This window comes from Leucopleurus acutus, assembly GCF_964270905.1.
Source record: "Leucopleurus acutus genome assembly, chromosome: X".
Lineage (NCBI taxonomy): Eukaryota > Metazoa > Chordata > Mammalia > Artiodactyla > Delphinidae > Leucopleurus > Leucopleurus acutus.
This window is the reverse complement of record NC_139148.1, coordinates 108,511,849-108,527,624: the sequence shown is the minus strand read 5'-3', so window position 1 is coordinate 108,527,624 and position 15,776 is coordinate 108,511,849. Positions and strand designations below refer to the sequence as shown.

The following is a 15,776-nucleotide window of genomic DNA, read 5'->3' as shown; positions in this document are numbered from 1 at the left end:
CACAAGTGTTTCCTTGCTTAATATAGCCTGTCAATTTATAAAACTTTACCAAAATTGAGCTAATAATTTATGCTTTAAAAACAGACTTTGGCAATTTTGAGATTCTGTATATTGTGTAGATTGACAGTCATCATCTATTTTACACTGTGGTGGTTGACATTTCTATAGCATACAGATCAGACATGCTATTATTTTTCTTTTCATCATCACATGTGTAGCCTCCCATTCTGAAATTCATAGTTTACAAAGATATATAACATACCTATATTTTTCAGTTCCAGTCTTAATCACAAACTTTCAGAGTAGGACAGAACCTTAGAGTTTATCTAATTCAAATGACCAGTCTAATGCTTGAATCTTTTATATGAAAGTTATTCATTTATTCAACACATAGTCACTGAACACCTCACATGTACTAGTCACTAAAGCAGATAGTACTTGACTACACGTAGTAACTTGCAACTCTCAATGGCGTGAAGCCGCCCATTCTATCAGATAATGCCTTGTTGGAGAGGTCTCCCTTGTATTTCACTGAAATATGCTCTCTGGAATTTCCTTTGTTTATCTCATTTTAGTTATTAGGACACTATAAAACAATTCTAGTATCTGTTCTGCAGGACAAGCCATTAGTATTTAAGATAACTCTCATGCTACCCTACAGTAATATTTCTCTTCTCTCTGTCACAACACTTCAACTCTTTCCAGTTTCCCAATGATCTGGTTCCAAGTCTCCTCACCACCCTGATTGTTCTGCCCTAAATATGTTCCAGTGCTGTTCTTATCAAGCTTATCAGAATTAATGACCATATTTTGCTACATCCCCTTTACTGAAATTAAACTCATAGGTAATATAGCCTACCTACACACATCACCTATAAAAGTCTATATAATTCTTGAACTTTAATATAAATGAGACATTCAGTGAAATAGATTTATAATAAATAACATATTTTGCAATGTGTAAGTTACAACTAAAAACTTTTTTTAAGACAAAAATCACCCCAAGTTTTCAAAGTGTCCCCTGGGGGTCAGCAGCCACCCCCACAATGCCCTTTTCCAGCGGGTCTAAAATTTTTTAAAATAAGGTGACTAATTTTGAATGCAGCCCTTCGTATGTAATCTAACGTACTCATAAAGAGTAAAATTATCTTTTGCTTCTTCTACGTATTATCACAGTCTAAAATCAGAGGACCTTTCTTATTCACTCTTTGGGATTATTATTAAATAAAATCCCAAAGTCCTTTAACATGGATTTCTAAGTGTGAAGCCATGTCATTTTATACTTAAAAATTTTAAATATGCAAATTCAGCACATATTCCCATTAAATGTCACCATGCTAGATTTGGAACATTGCCCCAATCTATTGAGATTTTTGAATCATGTTTGTTATGTTTCATATTCATTCTGCTTCCCAGTTTAATTTCATCTCTAAATTTCATCAATATTCCTTTTATGTCCTTATCAAAAAAAAAAAAAAAAAAGACTGGGAGAGAGAACCACTTAGCTAACTTCTAGGAAATGTACTGAGAATATTATAGCAGAGTTGAGACAACATGGCTATCTATTTAAGAATGCTTGCTCTAGAGTCAGCACTGGGTGCAAATCAAAGCATTGCTACTTTACTGGCTGTGCAAACTTGGAAAACTCTGTGCCTCAGTTTCCTCATCAGCCAAATGGGGTTGAATACAGTACTTCCATAGACTTGTTTTAAAGAACTAAGATAATCTTCTATGGGTCTGGTGCTTGGCAAATGCTCAGTAAATGTTTTAATGTTTCAAGAGCTCAAGTCATGTACTTGTTACGATGTTGAGTCACTAGCCCAGCCATTGTTCTGGTTGAATCAACTATTTACAAATCTGGGAAACATTTTCCCCCAATGAATAAATTATTTATTGCTATGCAAAAAATTACCCCAGAACATAATAGCTTAAAACAACACACATTCATTATCTCACAGTTTTTATAGATCAGAAAAATCTGGGCACAGCTTATGTGCGTTTCTATGGCTCAGAGTGTGTCATCAGGCTGCAAACAAGATGTCAGCCTGGGCTGTGGAGTCATCTCATAGCTCACCTGGGGGCAGGGGAGGGGGAATCCACTCCCACTCATGTGGCTGTAGGCAGGCTGACATCAAGTCCTTTACCAAGTGAGTCTCTCTAAAAGGCAACTCACAACGTGGCAGCTGGCTTCTCTCTCACAGTGAGCCAGTGAGAGAAGGGGGGAGATGGACGTCACAGTCTTTTGTAAATTACTCATGGAAGTGACATCCCATCATCTTTGCTGTATTAAATTGATTAGAGTCGAGTCACTAGGCCAGTCAAATGCCTGGTGGGGATTATATAAGGGTATGGAAACTAGGAGGCAGAGCTCATTGGGGACCATCTCAGAGGCTATGTACCACAACTAGCAAGATGCTGGCAGGGCAAAATAGGAAGGCTGGGGATCACCCAGATTGGGGTAGCTTTCCAAATCACTCAGTGGCCAGGCACCGAGACTGTAGCATATTGACTTACCTCATGCCACACTCACCACTTTTATGGTACTGGCAAAGGCCCAGAAAAGAATATTGTAGCGGACACAGTGTGATGGGGGAAAGGACACTGGCCTGGTTGGAATCTCGCCTCTGTCACTTACTAGCTATTTTACTTCACTAAACCTGAGTGTCTTCATCTATAAAATTGAAAGAATGCCCTCTGTTACACAGATTCGTTGTGAAGTATAGAGATAATATACGTAAAATCTGTAGTGCAACACAGGTTATCAAAACCTGGAAGCTATTATAAACAAATATATATATGAGGTATATATCATATTTTATATGTACTATATATATATAATATTTTATATGTACGATATATATCATATTTTATATGTACGATATATATATCATATATCTATTAAAATAGATGCAAATATATGTAAATAATAATTTTTAATTTAAAAAATATATGTGATGTACACACAGGTTCTGGCAAAGTTCCCGATACATAGTAGTTATCCATGTAAGTGTTTGGTGAATGAGTTTGGTCTCCTATCCTTCCATTCTGCCTCTTTGTCACACTAGAATGACAATTCATTGAAGGGAAAGACTTTATGTCCCATTAATCTTGGTATTTCCTAATATCTAATGCCTTCTAGCATATCACAGGCATGTAACAAATCCTTGTTGAATAAATACAACCATTAATCATTAATCATTCACACTGCAATCTACCTTATTGTCCTAGCATCTTGCCCATTTTTTTCGATTTTTTTCACAAGCATATCTGTGATCATTTCAAATGCATATTCCATAATAGGTCTCTTTAGTTAGAGGACATATTGTAAAGTAATTGTTTCTTCTTTAATTTATATCCCAAAGAACAGTATGATATGGTCTACCTGAAGGAAATTAGGATATGAGCAAAGTCAGTATTCTGCATTCTTCCCTCATTTCCAGCTTTTTCTCTTTTCAAAATATTTTAACCATTTTCTCCCCTTCTATTCTCTTCCTCATGTCCTTTTCCTCTAAGCAATCCTTCCTGTCTTTGATCCTCCTGATTCTGATGACAAGTAATAGTTTAATGTATATTCATGTATTTACATTTCAAGAGTCCTATTGGAAGAGGAATCCCTAATGGTGAGATGTAATATATTGTGGCACCTAAAGGGGGGCACTTGTAGAAATATTGGGGTTTTCTTCTCTGTCCCTTAAATCTCGACATTTCCTATACTACATTAGTCTATGATAATTATAACTTTAGGGTTTTTAACTAATGGAGATTTTTGTTGTTGCTGTAGTTCAGAGTTCACAGGTAATAATCCTTTTATATATTTTATGTGCCTCCTTTCCATAATTAATTGAAGTAGTTTTAAAAAATAAAATTCAAAGAAAATTAAAATCAGGTCAAGAAAAAGTGGAAAAGTTGATATAGCTGCTATAGTTAAGTATCAAGTTTGCCTCTGTGCTTCCTAGCAGCCAAGGGGAAAAAATTAAATGATTTTTACTATATACTGTATACATATTGTGTGCCAGGAACTTTGCTAGGTGCACTGACATTGTATCTATCTTCACTACAGCCACGGAGAGTAAGTGTTATAGTCCTCATCTTACAGATGAAGTTACTGAAGTTGGAAAAATGATCTTGCCCAGTGTCACAAAACTAAACCCTTAAGTGGAGCCAAGATTCAAATCCAAGGACTCTCTGACTTCATAGTCTGAACTCTGATATAGTTCTCAAGGTCAGAAAGGAGGAAATATAATAATTCCAGAGATAAAGGCTTTTGTCATTATATTATAAAATTAATTTTCTGTGTGACATTGTATAAAGGGGACATTAAACAATGTGATGAACAGTGCCCTTCATAACAGATTTACAATAAATGCAGAACGAATATCCGTATAGCTGTTTGGCTATTTTTTTTAATGACCTTTGATAACTGCCTAAAGCATAACATTAAAGTGCAAGCGAGTGAAACTGATTCAGCAAATACTAAGCTAATATGATCCTATGATACAGTCTCCTGGTGGCCTAAGGTGATTCAAGAATAAAACTGAAAGTATGTGAATCAGCCTTCAGAATGCTATTATATTTTATTAGCAAGGGTTTGGCTAGAGGCCGAATTCATTTGTTCATTCATTCAGCAAAAGTGCATGGGCCATCTATATGCCAGGCAGTGTGCTAGGTTCTGGGGATCCAAATATATTTTAAAAAATATTTCTACTTCAAAGGGGCTTGCACTTATTTTAGAATTAGATGAGTCAATGCCTGCAATGAAGTAAGTTAATTGCTATAATGGAAGTATGTACGTACTGTACAAAAAAAGATGCTCTTAGGCCTATCTGGTAGAGTCAAAGAAGTGATCATAGTGGAGAAGGTAATGTTTGACTTGACGGTAGCAAAAGTTCTTCCCTCCAAGCTGTGTTCAGTTAGAAGTGGTTGATCAAACAGCATGAAGTTTGGGGGTTCTGATGTACCAGTTAAACAGAGATCCAGGGTCTCTAAAATTTCTGTCAGTATTATTCAACAAACACCGATTATTTCTATGACATGCTAAATACTGGAGATACAGTAGTGAGCACAATGGATACTGCCTCTGTCCTCACGAAGTTTTCATTCAATATTTTGGTAGATACAGACATTAAACAAAGAGTCACAGAAATAACCATGCCATTTCACCTGTGGTGAATGCCATGAAATAAAGTTAAGGGGATCTCCATGTATAATAGATCGGTCCTAGTCTGGGTAGTCAGAGTTTCCATAAGAAAGTGATAACTTACCTAAAATCTGAAGGATAAGAACTTAACAAGGTCAGGTATCTGTGGGGGTTAAAAGGTGGGAAGACCTGCAGGTAGAAAGCTTTCCAGGCAGAGAGAACAGCATACAAAAAAGGATCTGAGGCATGAACTTATGTAATGTCACTGAAGAAATTAAAAAGGGCCAGTGTGTCTTGGAGCAGAAAAAGCAAAGAAAAGAAGGTAGAAATGTAGCTGGAGAACATAAGTCAGATCATGCTGGGTCTCATAGGCTGTGTTAGAGATTTTGGTCTTTATCCTAAGACAGTAGGAAAACACTGGTTTGTTTAAATCAGATCAGTGACATGGCCATATTTGCATTTTGAAAATATCACTCTGGCTGCAGTGTGGAGAGTGGAGGAGAGCAAAAGTGGTTGCAGGAAAATCAGTTAGGAGGCTACTGTAGTTGTCAAGTCAAGACGAAACAGTAGCTCAGGAAAGGGTGGTAGCAGTGGAGAGGGTGAGAATTGAGTGGATTTGAAAAATGTTAGAAGATAGATATGGGACCTGAAGATGAGGAGCATTGGGTTTCAAGGATAATTCTTAGGACTCAAGTTTACACAGCTGGACTGATGGTGGTGCTATTCATTAAGATAGGAAACAGTAAAAGATCAGGTGCATGGGAGTCACATTCAAGATCTTGAGCTTATACATGCTGAGTTTGAAGTTCTTTCTTGATGTCCAAAATGTCAAGCAGAAAGTTGGCCATGTCAGTTTGGGACAAAGATAAAAAGTTGGGAGGCATTGGCATATATGGTGTAGTTGAGGCTAGGTGTAAGTGGGTATCTAAGTTAGGGAAAGTAATAACTGGGTATCTCTATCCAGTTAAGACACTACAGAACATGGAATAGAATTGTTTATCAATGAACTTTACGGGCTTCCTTTATGTACCCATCTGACATTAGAGTGTGATCTATATACATTTTTACAGTCACTTCTGTCCAATTTAACTACTATCATCAGTGGGCAATGCCCCCAATCAAAGAAAAGATCTATTTTTTGTACAGTGGTTCATCTACTAGCATACTATAAAGTTGTTCCTACAATACATTCTTCCCATATGAATATTTATCTATAACTCTATAGATAACCCTAACACTAACCCTATAGATTGGACAGAATGTTTATCTATAGGTTGGATAGATAATGGAGATTGATGAGCTGTATGTGAGCAGACAAGTAGCTAGCTCTCCAAATATTTTATCCCTGTGTGTACTAGTGTATAAGTGTGTGTTGTGCTGCAGTTCACACTCAAAAACCCCCTTTCTGCAGCTTCCAAGTTGTCTTCATAAAGTTAAATAAGGGAAAGAAGGGAAAGCCATTAGGGTTTAAGAGAAATTTATTAAGAGCTTATAGTCTTCCACTGTTCTTAGTGGGTTTTATGTATTAACTCATTCAATCATCAAAACTACCCCAGGACATAGGTGTTATTATCCTGTTTATAGATAAGGGAATAAATCCAAAGAAGGTATACTAACTGACCCAGTGCCAAGACCAGAAAACCACAGAAACAGAATCAAACCATGTTATGTGACTTCAAAGTCTACTCTCTTAACCACTACACTGTTGTGCCTCCCATAAAACATATAACCAGCATCGAATCTACCCTCTCAATAAACAAAGTCCAAGCTTGGGCTCTGACACATTTCTTCCTCTTAGAGAAGATAGAGAGAGAAAGGGCAAGGAAGAGGTCATAGAGTCAAAATTGCCTCTTTCCCTATAATTCTGTTTTTAGTAAATGAAATAATGTGATAAATCTTTCCGTTATTCTCCCATCTGACAGCATATGCCTTTAGTAGTGCCTTTGTTGGGGGAAACATAGCCTGCTGAGTCATCTCCACCAGTTTCTGCATCATGAGGTTTGGAGGAAGCCTCCCATTTGACTACAAACCAGGTTCACAGCTGCTTATCTTAGGAGGCTTGACAAGGTCACAGCTTGAAATGCTATGGCTGTATTATAATCAGAGATTAAGTGAAAATGTATTCAATTTAATCATTCAAGAATAGTTTGCCTTGTGTCTGTTATAAATAACAGTGTATCATTATCATATATTATTTTCAAACAAGCTTAATTAACTATATTTCGTTTTTTATTTAGTGCCTTATACTTGTTGATAAAGATAATGGAAAAGCTATACATACAAATATAGACAAGATGTCAAAAATATTCTTGAGGATAGCCTTGCTTTACATCTATATACAATGTATCAGAAACAATTATAAACCTCATTTCTGAAGACAAATGCCTTTATACCTGACAATGTGCTCCAATCTCTAAAGCCTGTATTTGTAAGATCTATTTTTGTATAGAAGAATGTGAAAAGAAAGTTTCAGAATTGATCAGTTCTTCAAAAAGACTTGTTGCTAACCTTCCAATTTTCTTATTACCCTGCCTTTCTCTTTCAGTGCCTTTGTCCTGAGACTGTTTTAGTTTTGAAGTGAAAAATAGTAATATTTTCAAAATAATTTAAGTCATATTTAACAACCAAGTTTATGTTCATTATATCACAGTAAAATATCTTCGGCCTTAACTAATTTTAAACTGGTAATCTAACATTTTTTGGCTACACAGATACTTTTCTTCATTCATAGATTAGAAAGGTAGACACAGTTGATAAAATTATTCAGTAGGCTGAAAAGAAACATATAAATATAGAGAGATAAATTGATATAGATAATAATTCCACATAACTTTTTTGAATATATATAGATATATAGATCAATATAGATACCTATATTGAAGTTATATATATATTTATATAACTTCAAACAAGTTATGTGGCAATATTACAAATCAATTCAAATCCTTCACTTTCTCCCTTAAGTAATTTGATTTCAAAATATCTTACTTGTAATTTTTTGATATTTCATTTTGTTTTCTCTCCTTTCTTCTATTAGTTTATCAACAGGACAATCAAGTTTTACAAACCATTTAGTGCATATCTAGAAGGATGTGATGGTGTGAAAGAAGTAGAAAACATTACCTAACCCCTTGAGGAGTTTACAATCTGATTAAGAAAATAACATTTAAACATATTAAGTGATTAGAGAACAGGATAAGACAGTGCCCTGAAACCACACATAAAAGCCCCTATCCAATGGAGGGGAATATCGTGTAGGGGAGATAGGTGAGGCTAATACAAATTTATCCGGGTATATGTTAGTAGCACAAAGCAGTAATGAATGTACAAATAGATTAGTAAGGACTGACAAGATGTTCACACTCATACACACAGTGGTCTTCACAGGTAACAAAAAGTAATGGAGACCCTGACATTCAGAGGGCCATGCAGACATCTGAAATTTTATCATCAGGCCATTACATCTACTGCTTTAACAATAAATGTACTGTGCATGACTTTATATATTATCAGACATTGTGTTTTCCTAAAAATGGAAGCAATAAAATGTAAATAAAGGTTCAAATTTGTAAGTTGACATAAAAAACTGTAAATCTCTCAACATAACTTGGCTCTGGTCTGGAAGTTTTACATCTTTAAGTACAAAGCTCAGAGAAATTTGAAAGTGCAGACATAAATGAAATGAAATGCGTTTCATGTATTGTATTCCAGATAAAATTAACACACTTCATTTATCAATACAAAATAGTAATCTGCACACTGACTACAAACACATTACTATACATAAATATTGCATATTTATATTATCAAAAAAGTGGAGACATAATACCAGGACAATTTATATGGATGTTATTTTTACCAAACAAAAACCAAACAAATGTAGGCACATATTATTACATTTCATAAATATTAATTTAAAAGAATTTGTAAAAAAAATGTGCTTCAGAGATCGTATTTTTGCCTTTAAATATTCTACGGAAAGTGTTATACATAATTTGCATTCAGTATTCATGTATTTTAGAAATTGTGGCTGTCTCTCAAAAATGCACAAGATGCAACACCTGTAAAATTTCCATGATGGGGTAGTTTACACGGTTTTTAAAGAGGCAGAAATAGAAAAATTGTATTTATAGAATAATATAGAGTAGTTGTTAGTCTTAAAAGCTTTGGAGTCAGACCAGGATTCACAACCCGACTTTACCATTTACTAGCTGTGTGACCATGGGGGAGTCATCATTACTCTTTCTGGGCCTCAGTTCTCTCATTTTAAATTATGGCTATAAAAATAGAACCTACGTCACCAAGCTATTGTGAGACTGAGTGCACATAAAGCATTCGAAGTGTTTAGCACAGCCCTCCAGCCCATGACACAAATAGGCTCTCAATAAGTAATAGCTGTTATAAGAATTATTTTTACAATTGAAATATGTCTGTATCTATCTATCTATCTATCTATCTATCTATCTATCTATCTATCTATATCCCCAAACGTTCAGCCTATTTGTTCTACCACAACAGTAAAAAATATGCCATGAAGTCTTACTGTATAATATCCATTTTTCTGAGGTTGAATTAAAAAAAAAAAAAGGAAAACATCATGGTAGGTTAAGTTAAAGGAATTTGCAGTCAGTTATTCTCGAGTAACATCAGTTCTAATTATGAAGTTGTCAGCACTCTTTTCATTGTCAGGTCACTCCCTATCCACCATCCTCACCCACATCTTGATATCGCATTAAACATGGGGAGGAATATGGGGGAGGAGTGGGCACTGGGACTTCGCAGCTGGACTGGAGTGGTGGGAAGGACCCATGGTTTACATACTTGGAGTTTGTGCATTTGAGGTGGGGTCGCAAAAAGGGCTTGGTGAAGGGGCATAAAAGCAGCAACAAACTCCCATGCTTTCCACTGATGGATCAGAAAAGTTAATCCACCTCCCCTCCCCATATGCACCCACTGAGCAAACACAGTTTTATAGCAGAAGATTGGGGTGTGTGCAGAGTTGGTATCAGCCACCAGCCACTTGTAACTCTGCGTAACTGAGCATGCCTGGATAGGGGCTTGCCACTGCGGCTGCTCTGAAGCTGCAGAGCCACGTATGGACCGTCCAAATCCTTAGACTGCTAAACGCATGCTCTGAATTCCTACTCTTCACCACTGTGTTTATGTGGTTATATCCTTTTGGAAAGTTCTTCACTATGTGATTCTGGAAATCCTGTGCATCCCTCAGGGCCCTGCGCCAACGTCCCAGGGGGCCTCTCACACATGACAGGGCTCTGCCCAGGCTCCCCGGGCTTCTCCTGAGACTGACAGTGAGGATTGACCCTTCCTCCCCAGAGCAGAGAAAGGGGTATCCCTCAGTCTCCTAGCCCTCTTCCAGTCAGCTCCACCGCCTGAGGGCTCTGAGGTTCAAGAGAAGTCAACACCCTGAACACCCACGCCCATCCTCAGTGCCGTCCCCTCAGATCCTGAGGCTTCCCTCTTGACCACAGGGTCCTAACCCCACCCCGGCGGGAAGTGGAGCCTGGGGAACTACATTTGGAATGCACCCCTCAAAGATTCTGGTGCAGGAGCTCAGGGGACTCAATTTGAGAAATACAGGGAGAAACTGGTTTAAAAAATAGGTTGAAAAATTTTAACAGACACCGGTAGAGGGGCTGAGACAGGAGGGGCTGCAGGCGGGATCTAATGGCGAGGGCCTCTTTGCCTCTGCCAAACACTACCATCCCTGGTCAAGTTCACTATCTAATTGCAGCAAAGAGTCTCCCGAAATTGCACCGAGGGCACATTTGTTTCTTCGACAGATAACTTCAGCGCTCCTTCTAGCCTCATACTTGACTGTATTTTAGCTTTCAGAATTATTTAAGTAAGGATTTTAAGAAGGCTACTTGGTTCCTGTCCAGAGGGTAGTGAAACTCCCCAAGTAGGATATCAGGGGGCATGGGCAGGCGCACTAGATGTGTCCACACGGAGAAGCCTTGGGAATCCCGAAGCGCTGGTCCTGGGTGAGTCTCCCCCTCCTCGCGGGCTCCACTTCCCCCCCTCGCTCCCGCACCTATCCCACCCCTCCCAGTCCGGCGTGTGCTATCCAGTACCCCAGGCCCGCTCCCCCCGCCGCCTCCGCCCCCTCACACTCGCCCCCCGCGTCGTCCTCGTCCCACATCGACTTCGCTCCCGCCGCGCCGCCGGCCGCGCTTCCCGCCCTCGCTTCGATTCGCGCCGCCGCCACCCCAGCCGCCGCGCGCCGCCTGCGCTCCGCTCCCCCCGGCCACCTCTCCTCGCCCGGCCCGGCCGCCCTCGCCTCCGTCGCCGCCGCGCCCCGGACTCTGTTGGCTCCGCGCCCCGCGGACGCCCCGGCCCCCGGCCGACGCAGCCGTCCCCGCCGCCGCCACTCGCCCGCCGCCCACCATGGCCCCGAGGCAAACAGGTAGCAGGAAGCGGAAAGCGCCGGCGCTCGCGGCGTCGTCGCTGGGCTCGGCGGCGGGTGGGGACGGGCCGCTGCCTCCCAAGAAGCCCAAGCGGCCGGCGGCGCTGCGCTCGCTGCTGCACTACCTGAAGGGCCGCGAGGTGGGGGCGCGGGGCCGCGCCGGGCTCCCGGGCTTCGAGGGCAAGCTGCGCGGCTACGCGGTGCGGAAGCTGCCCGAGCTGCTGAGGGAGCGCGAGCTGGCGCTGGGCACCCTCAACAAGGTGTTCGCGTCGCAGTGGCTGAACGCCAGGCAGGTGGTGTGCGGCACCAAGTGCAACACGCTCTTCGTGGTGGACGTGCAGTCGGGCCACATCACGCGCATCCCCCTGATGCGGGACCGCGGGCCCGCGTCGGCCCGCGCCCAGCCGAACTGTGGCATCCACGCCATCCAGCTGAATCCCTCCAAGACGCTTCTGGCCACCGGGGGCGAGAACCCCAACAGCCTGGCCGTCTACCAGCTGCCCACGCTGGACCCCGTGTGCCTGGGCGACCGCCACGGCCACAAGGACTGGATCTTCGCCATCGCCTGGATGAGCGACACGGTGGCCGTGAGTGGCTCCCGCGACGGCACCGTGGCGCTCTGGAAGATGGACCCCGACATGTTCCACGGCAGCATCGCCTGGCACAACGACGCGGGCCTCCCCCTGTACGCCCACATCCGTCCCAGGGACGTGGAGACCATCCCCAGGGCCAGCACCAACCCCAGTAACCGCAAGGTGCGGGCCCTGGCCTTCAGCGGCAAGAACCAGGAGCTGGGAGCCGTGTCCCTGGACGGCTACTTCCACCTGTGGAAAGCCCAGAGCAACCTGTCCAGGCTGCTGTCCATCAGGCTGCCCTACTGCCGAGAGAACGTGTGCCTGACCTACTGCGACGAGTTGTCCCTGTACGCGGTGGGCTCCCAGTCCCACGTCTCCTTCCTGGATCCGCGGCAGCGCCAGCAGAACATCCGGCCCCTGTGCTCCCGAGAGGGCGGCACGGGTGTGCGCTCCCTGAGCTTCTACCAGCACATCGTCACCGTGGGCACGGGCCACGGCTGCCTGCTCTTCTATGACATCCGCGCGCAGACGTTCCTGGAGGAGAGGGCCTCGGCCAGCCCGCACTTCTCTCCGGGGCCCGCAGGGAGGAAGCTCAAGCTCACCTGTGGCAGAGGCTGGCTCAACCACGATGACCTGTGGGTGAACTACTTCGGTGGCATCGGCGAGCTCCCCAACGCGCTCTACACGCACTGCTACAACTGGCCCGAGATGAAACTCTTCGTCGCTGGGGGGCCTCTCCCTTCCGGCCTCCACGGGAACTATGCCGGCCTCTGGAGCTAAGGATGGCCTCCGTGTCCTCAAAGTGCCCAGATACACCTTCCGGTCCCCTCTCGATTTCCTCCTTCACTCTGTGTTTGTGCTTTTACTCTGGGTGGCTTTTATCTTCCAGGTGGAAAGGGCCCAACTTACCTCTGCTCAGTGTGTTAGGCAAAGAGAGAGAAAGAAACAGAAGGCAAAAGTGGTCTCTTGGGCAATCAAAACTTGGCTTTCAGATTTTTCTGCACCTCCTCCAATATCACCATTTTTTTTTTTTTGCCTCTCTTACAAAGAATTTTGACTAATCCTTAACTGTGTTCTCTCTGAGTGATTCACATATGCTGTTTCTCTTGGCTGATGTAGTCATGGTTCCGACAACAATTTAGTACTTTAGTTTTATCAATATTTCAACAGTATGTTCAGGTCTTTTACACATTTCAGATGTATTTCTGGAAAATGTGTGCTAAAAAGTGTCTTTTGGGCTGGTCTGAGGAACAACCCATCATGTAACAGAGCAGGTTTATAGCCCTGCTCCAATTAGAAAATGCATTTCAAGTTCTAGATTGCCACCATTTGGGGTATGTTTCATTTGGAGGTTGGAAACTCAGTGTTTGTTGTTTGTATATTGTTGGTGTATAAAATACTTTAAAATATGTTCTCTTTGTTAAGAAATCTTACAATGATGTTCATCCTATTAATCACAGTTTTGATTATTTAGTAGAAATTTAGCCTTCTTGTTTAAATCTGCTGTATTATGGCCTGCTTCCTTGGGTAGCATTTATGGTACAGTTTTTAAGAGCTAATCAAAACTGGCCTATATGTGGCAGGACAATCAGGGAGGTACTTTTTGGGGTAAACATTTCTTTACATTTCAGGTAACACTATCCAGGCAGCCATTTACAGAGAAAGGCTGACTGTTGTGCTCAATGCAGGTGTTGACGATTTTTTATTGTATACCTGGCTAAGTCTTCTATCTGGATTGAGTATATGATGTATTGCAGGAAAAAAAAAATAAAACATATTCAGCATTTTAGTAATTAAGTGCTAGGCTGAAGTTTTTGAATGCTTAAACGTACATTTTACTTTTTCTTAATTGTCCTTCTAGGAATATATTTATCAAAGTCAAAATCTTCCAGGAGAGAAACTGAAGCTGAAATATCACCTATGCATACAGTACTCTGTACATTTGTTTTTGAACAGCAAACTTATTCTATTATGGGTTAAAACATTCAATGACATCTTCAATACCTTATCTAAATATACTTGCTACAGGTTAGGACAGTTAGGGGTCTTGTCGTGCTTTTAAGATGATTTAACACACTGGTTTTCATTTACACAAACATACATATTGTGCTTATAACCACCTACTCACATATACTGTGTATTTGTGTACATGTATATGTTACTTCCCATGTGAGGAAAAGGCATAGATGTATGCCATTTTACATATGCAGATATTTCATATATTTTAAACTACATCTATCAAGACTTCCCACTTGGTCTCTATTTTTGTTTTGTTTTATTTTAACTTAAGTAATACTTGCATATGAAAAAAGAATCATACTTTATAAAAGGTGTATAGTGAAAAGTGAGTGTCATACCCCAAGTTCCCTGATCTGCCCATAGCTCAAAGGCAGTACATCTTGTGTGTCTATCCATTTAGAGATAGTCTATACATATATAAACACATATGTATGTGTATGCAATTTTTACACAAATGGTAGCACATGTTTTACATACCTGTGCCTTTTTTATCACAAAACCTTAGAGTCTTTCTCATACATATCTACCTAATTCATTTTAATTGTATATTATTCCCTAAAATATGGCTGGAACATATTTTATTTCTTCATTACACTTTTGATGAGCATTTATATTGGTTCTTATTTTCTGTTACTATGAACTGTTCTGCAATGATTACTTAGGTGCATACATCTTTATGCACATGTGTAAGTGTATCTGCAGGGATAAATTCCTAGAAATGAAATTTCTGGGTCAATTTTATATTTAATAGCCATTGCCAAATTACCCTCCAAAGAGGTCCTATCAACTTAACCTCCCATAAGTAATGTATGCAAGCCTGCTTTACCACACTCTTGCCAACAGTGTGTCATCAAATTCTGTGCTCTTTGCCAATCAGATATCCACTTGATCTTGATCCTTTGTTTCTAAGCCACTGTGGCTGAGTTAACTAGATTTGTGGTCAGAGTACCAAGTAGGTTCTGAAACAAAGATCAAGAATATGAGGAAATGAGGGCAAGCAATAAAAATACTGTCAAACCAAAGGCAGAGAACACCTACAGTTCAGGTTCACATATCTGCAGATGGATTATAAAAGACTACATTTCTTAAATGCTTAGCTGGAGCTAGTAGCGTTTCCTGGTTTATTGCACCCTGGTTTCTCTTGTATTCAATGCATCACATGTCACTGAAGAAAATCCAAGAAGGAGATGATGAGAGCCTGCGCTAGGATATTTGAGGTAAGTGTGGAGAGGGAGGAAGGTATTAGAAAAATGAGGGGAAAATTAAGTGAACAAGCAGTATTTGGTATTTCACGTTAAGGGTGAAGAAAGCCAAAGAATTTAGGTGGACTCTAAGGCTCTGAGATTGAATGCAAATGAATAGTGGCAACAGATGAATATAGAAAATGTAGCCACAGATGATACACGTGGAGGGTGATTAACTCAATTGCGGACATGTTGAATTTGCGGTGCCTATTTGGCATCAGGAGAACACACCCAGTGAAGAACTGGTTATATATTCCAGAATGAGATTTCTCACTGCTGGGAAGGTGAGTGATATGAAACGCTGGGAAACGCTCCCTTTTAGGGGCAAGCAGAATAGAAAAGCTTATAAAAGGGGGGGGGGATATAAAATAGAAGAG

At 40.9% G+C, this 15,776-nt stretch overlaps 1 protein-coding gene across 1 annotated transcript; it reads left to right on the top strand.

The window, feature by feature from the left end:
* Nucleotides 1–11,521: 11,521 nt before the first annotated feature.
* On the top strand, nt 11,522–12,916 carry LOC309977932 (DDB1- and CUL4-associated factor 12-like protein 2; the record flags this gene model as incomplete). The annotated part of the gene is made up of 1 exon (XM_082864307.1): nt 11,522–12,916. Exon 1 carries the CDS (start codon nt 11,543–11,545, stop codon nt 12,914–12,916), a length of 1,374 nt encoding a protein of 457 aa, XP_082720433.1. The 5' UTR covers nt 11,522–11,542.
* Nucleotides 12,917–15,776: the final 2,860 nt, after the last annotated feature.